Source organism: Trichechus manatus, unplaced genomic scaffold (genome assembly GCF_000243295.1).
Source record: "Trichechus manatus latirostris isolate Lorelei unplaced genomic scaffold, TriManLat1.0 scaffold00177, whole genome shotgun sequence".
NCBI lineage: Eukaryota > Metazoa > Chordata > Mammalia > Sirenia > Trichechidae > Trichechus > Trichechus manatus.
Window position 1 is genome coordinate 891,547 of NW_004444113.1, and position 6,028 is coordinate 897,574.

At 40.9% G+C, this 6,028-nt stretch overlaps 1 protein-coding gene across 1 annotated transcript in view; it reads right to left on the minus strand.

Annotated features, from left to right (window-relative positions):
- The window catches only part of SCAF4 (SR-related CTD associated factor 4), a 64,470-nt gene that overhangs the window by 16,655 nt on the left and 41,787 nt on the right, over positions 1 to 6,028 (minus strand). Inside the window, exons 13-17 of the mRNA XM_004386967.3 lie at positions 5,028 to 5,218; positions 4,001 to 4,101; positions 3,230 to 3,343; positions 2,397 to 2,553; positions 196 to 353 (exon numbers count right to left, since the gene is read on the minus strand). Coding sequence (XP_004387024.2) covers positions 196 to 353; positions 2,397 to 2,553; positions 3,230 to 3,343; positions 4,001 to 4,101; positions 5,028 to 5,218 — 721 coding nt within the window. The remainder of the gene's footprint in view (positions 1 to 195; positions 354 to 2,396; positions 2,554 to 3,229; positions 3,344 to 4,000; positions 4,102 to 5,027; positions 5,219 to 6,028) is intronic.

Genomic DNA, 6,028 nt, shown 5'->3' on the forward strand with positions numbered 1-6,028 from the left:
AAAAGGGTGAGCAGAGTACAAGGAACTCCAACAGATTCTCTCCTCACGTCTGGGACGTTACAGGTAAGAACATGCACATTTATGCACTCAGATCTTTGACTATTAATCTACATTTATAATGAATCTTCATAATAAGATTTAGCAAGGGATCTTTCAGACACTGACAAATTTAAATAACTGCCCACATTGTCTCACCTGCGGAGGTGGTACTGCTATAGGTGCAGGCACAGGAATAGGTGGGACAGGAACAGGCAAGGCTTTAGGTATGGGTGATACTGGTTCTGTGTGTGAGGTTTCTGCACCTCCATTTTGAGCAACTTCATTTTCAGGCTTCTTGGGAATTCCTTTCCAATCTGAGAGTTAAAAGAAATTTAACAATAAAAGTTTACCACTTTTCATTTTATAGTTCTAAATCTAGACATGATTTTTTAAAATGTTAATTATAAACAAAACTCAGCAATCTGACTGTTAAAGATTAATTCCTACATTAATTTGATCAATTACTTAAATTAATGAGTAACAAAGCAATCATGTAGGAGAATACTTTCCATGTGCCAGGCACTGTCCTAATCCTTCATAGAGGCAGTCCCCGGCTTACGGATGTCCTTCCCTCCCCTTCGGCTCCTCCTCCGGGAGGAAATGACGTGTTGCCGCTTGGCTAATCACAGCTCCAGACACTCAGTGGCCACTTCCTCCTCCTCCCGCTCTGATCCAGCTCTTTTCAGGCTGCCCTCTCCGGGCAGGGGGAGCTTTCTTCCTCTCTGTGACCATCCTCCCTGCCTTCACCCCTTCCTCCTCCTCTTCGCCCAGCCTCCCCTCCCTCCCCTCCCTCCCCGGGGTGGCCACTGCCAGCCTGCTCCCTGGCCCCACGCTCAGCTCCACAGCCACTGCTGGAGGGGAGGGCAAGAGTCCAGGACTCCCTCCGGCCAGCAGGGACCTGCAGCACCCAGCTGGTTAAGTGACGCACATCAAAACATTATTATTACTGTATTACTATGTTAAAGTTGTTTTTAGTTTATCTGAAAGTGTTTCTTTAATGTTTTTTATGCACAGAAAATTACACTATGTACTACATATTAAGACAAACACGGGACTAACTGACCTTAGATATGAACCGAACCTAACTGTTCAGACTTATGCACAAGTTCGACTTGCAGACAGACTTAGGAAAAGAACTTGTTTGTAATCCGGGGGCTGCCTGTATATACTGATTCATTTAATTCTCCTAACCATCTTTACATACTTTCTATAAATGCTGTTACTACTCCAATTTTACAAAGGAGGAAAGCCATCAACCACTTGTCTAGGTCACACACCTAGTAAGTGGCAGGGCTGGGACTTGACCCAGACAGTTCTGGCTCTCAATGACAACAGTAGGTTGTTTGAAGTATTACAAAAGCAGCAATAAAGATACTGAAACACCCACTATCTCCTGAATAAATGTTCCCTAATATTAAAGAACTACTCAGGTAGCCTTCAAGCTATTTCTGCCTTCCTTCCAGTTCAAGTGAAAAACAAGCCACCCTTTCCACTCTGCCCTCTGGAGCCCTATTCCATCCGAAATTCTCTGCTCTCTGGCTCTCAATAAGCCCTCCAGTGGACCATGAGCTCCAAGGGAACTGGGGAAAGGTAGGGTGGAGATTCCACTGGCCTGCTCTGTCGCCTGGACCAGAGCCTTTCAGAACGCCTGGCACATAAAAGGTCTTGGACACCTGTCTGTCTGAACAGAAACCTAGCTCCATCCATACGTGAAGGCCTCACATGGAGGGGAGGAGGCGTGGGAACAACACAGTACTGTTTCCTCCAACCACCATGCCTGCCTGAAGCTGCCCTGAAAGGTCACTCTATTTTGCCGTGTCATGCTGAGCTCCTCCTCATCCTTGCTGTCTGTCTCCAAGCCACGCCTGTACATTCTGCCCTTCCTCCCACTCCAGTCCCATGCCAAGCCAGCATCTTAAATACTCAAGCCCACGAATGACTGCACCTCCTCAAAGTCTTCTCTTACTTGTCTACTGCTTCTCTGGACATGTAAATGTGTCCAAAGAACTTATTATGAAGCACTGGAATAGAACACAATACCAACGACACTCAGTTTAAGACTCATCTGATCTGCCAAGTTTTCAAGTGGAAATTCTTCCTGCAGTCAAGTTAAGCAGCAATTGCTTCCTCTGTGCTGGCATCTCTCCCAGCAGATACAAACGACACAAGAGTAAAGACCAAGTCTGTCTCATTCACTACTGTACCCTCAGTCTGTAATAGAGAGACTGGGACAGAGTGGACACATGAAAAATCTCAAAACTCACTTGCTAACGAAGAGAATAAACAGGACATCTGATTTATCACATGCATTACCAAGCACACAGATGAAGGTTAAGAGAAACACAATACTATTTTACCTGGGTTAAGTGTATCACTGTCCAACATTCCTCCTTCACAAAAACTCTCCAGTTCCTCAGGCTTGACTTTGTCCCATGGAATATATGTAACACCAAGCTCTACATCCCAATACTGCTTATAATCTGCCTTTATTCCTTTGTTTAAGGCCCAGGCAATCTAGTTCACCATTAGTTATAAAGAGAGAGAGAGAGAAAAAAAAGTCGTAAGTCTTGAGAGTTAACTACTCTCCACCATTCTAATCACACCACACCGGCCCCCTAAACCACCCAGGGCCACTTTTGAAAGCCTGTGCGTGCCACAAATTACTCAACAAGAGACTAAGGCCCTCTGGGAGGGTGCGCCAAGGATAGAACCAGGGTTTATAACACTGAGGAAACACTAACTTCATTTAAAAAAAGTTCAAGTGTTTCTAGGAGACTACTACCTATGTACTTAGATCCTTTACTCTGTCTTTGGTGAGTTTCGCTCACAGTTAATTCTAAGGTGAGACAGCAAACTTTAAGAATAACGTGTGGAAATTTAAACATGTTTTGAATGACAAAATATTTTTATTAAATGACATTATGTTTAAAGTACTAATTAATGTACTTTCGGTCAAGCCACCTACACTTAAAAAACAAAAAAGAAAAAAACACTACCGTGCAGCTAACATTGACATTTTTATGTTAATACAATATTGTAGCTCCAAGAGAGAAGCACTTTTAAAAAACCACAGTGTATGAAATCTCTCAGGGTCGAAAGTCATTCACTTCTAAGCCGAAAATTAAAGTTTAAAAAAAACCACATATCTATTAAATCTTTAAAAATTGAATTGTAAGGTATAAAACTGTACCTTTATGGATTTCTGGTTCACTTTATAGTTTCCTCGGCTCAGTTTCTGCAGGGCACGATAAGCATCTTGCCTATGAACCATAACAATATAGGCACAACCCCTGGGAGGAATCATCTGCTCCAAAAACATTTTAAAATTACAAAATATGACAACGATAACAACAGAAGCAAAAAGCAGTAAGATAAAATACCAAAGCAACCACTGCCAACAACCTGTTTCTGACACTCCTGGCCAGCTTTCTATAAACTGAGATTAATTTCATTTATTATAAGAAAGTAAACTGGCATTTTAAGTTTGGTCTCAATTGGCAATTATTAATGAACCTACACGGTCCCCTTCAACTAGCAATTATTAATGAACCTACATAAACCCACTGCCGCTGAGCTGATTCCGACTCATAGCAACCTTATAGGACAGAGTAGAACTGCCCTACAGAATTTCCAAGGAGTGACTGGTGGATTCGAACTGCTGACCTTTTGGTTAGCAGCTGAGCTCTTAACCACTTTGCCACCAGGGCTCCAATGAACCTACATGGTATCCCTCAACTGACAACTATTAATGAACCTACACGGTTCCCTAAGCTTTGTTACGTAAAGACTTTATACTAGAAAAAGGTTTTAAATTAAACTTGGTTATCTAACAAATGTGGTTAAACGCAAATACCTAAACTCTAGCCACATCTTCTATAAACCTGGGCTAACTATAACTTAGGTCTCAAGTCCTTAACTTCTTAAAATGACATTAATCCCATGTGTCGGCCGTCACACTCACATTAATGGACTCAATGGGACCAAACTCCTCCAGGAGACTGGCGACATCCTGCTGTGTTGTCCTTTTGTCCAGCTGGCCAACCCAGAGTGTAGTACTACAAACTTAAAATTATAATCAGAAAAAATATTCACATTTGCAAATGAGCAGCACTGCACCTTATTTGAAAAAAAAAACTATCATGCAAAATAGGCCTGAGTTACATTATGATACCACACATTTAAACAACAAGTCCCATACGCCTTAAAACTTTTAACTTAAAAAGTTCTAGAAAAATTGTGGCTGTACTTCCAAAACTGAACCAGGATAGCGAAAGGTACACCTAACAGTTGGAAAAAACTGGCCTTTTTGTGGACAGATTTAAAGATTTCATTTTTAGAAAACTGAGGCCAGAGAAGCAGTCAACTTGCCCAAGATCACCTGCCAGTGAACAGCAGAGGTAGCTGAGTCCAAGTACCGTGACTACCAATCAATTCAGTGCTTTTGTTCACTGTACGTAACTGTCCTCCTCCAACTCTTCAGCGTTCACGGGTTTTTCTTTTACGCTGTGTCCTAAGTAATGAGTCTTACAGACTCAAGAGGTTTTACATATGCCCTAGTCATCCGATGAATTAACATCTTACTAATAATTACTGACTTCTATCAAGACTATATGTAGTACACCTTATTAAAATATTCTAACTTATTGATGAGATTTAGGAGAGAATGCAAGCTAATCTGTAAATTTTAAATCTCCATGGCAAACCATTTTTTTCCATTTCGTACATTAGATTCAAGACTTGATCACTGGTAACTCGTACTTTGTTCACTCCTTACTGCTGCTTCTTAGAACTGGTCTAATGTACAAAAGCGACGACCAGGGGTATATACACCAACACATACACACAGAAGGCACGATAAAGCAGTACTCAGAATAAAAATCAAAGCAGCCACAACATTTCATTTACGGCTTTGTTACTTAATTATGAAACATTTAAATCCCTGACACGAACAAAACAAAGCAGGAAGTCTGCATCTGGAGGCGACGTACCACTCGCAGTTTCTGGTTTGATCTGAGGAAGGCCTTTCTGTCGACGCTCCCTCTCTTTTTCTCGATCCCGTCTTTCTTGGGACCGAGACCTAGGAGAGTGCCTGCGTCTGTCCCTGGATCGAGACCGAGAACGTCGATGACGGGATCTTCGAGATCTAGAACCCGATCTAGACCGCCTTCTTTTTGGTGACCTATTTCCATGGGAAGGGACAGCACATGGGGAGAAAACAGAAGATGCCCCTACATGGATTAACTTGAAAAACAAAAGACACAGTCAAGGAATTTAATGTCTGGATATGTAAGAACTGAGAGCAAGCAACTCATTTTAAAAGATTTTTAACAAGCTCAAAGTTAGAAAGCATATATATAATTCAACCCAGGTAAGTAAGACTTCCAGTTTATCTAAGTATCTCTCATCTTCAGTACCACGGATACTATACTCGCAGTGTAAGAAACGAATTTTCTCACTGAACTATCTGCTACTACTTGTTATCTATCTTCTCAGTATTCTTTTTGTAACACTTAAAAATACTTAAAAATGTCATCCAATTGTACTTTATGATATACTTACGATCTTTCTACTTTTTTGTTGGTTGACAAAGTTGTAAGGGAACTGAATATGTAATTTTTTTTTTTTTTTTACTGTACTTTAGATGAAGGTTTACAGAACAAAGAGTTTCTCATTAAACAGTCAGTAGATATTGTTTTATGACATTGGTTAACAATCCCACAACATGTCAACACTCTTCCTTCTTGACCTTGGAGGGCCTTTATTTTGGTGAACATATACATAATCAAAGATACACCGCTTCAAAAGTTTCTGCATGTACAATTCAGTGACATCGACTGCATTCTTCCAGTTGTGCTGCTATTCTCACTACCCTTTTCCAAATTATTCCATCACCATTATCTTCAACTCACTGCCCCTTAGGCTTCCCATCAAACCTTCTGAGTTGCTGTTATCAATTTGATCTCACATAGATAATTCTTCTTTTTTTTTT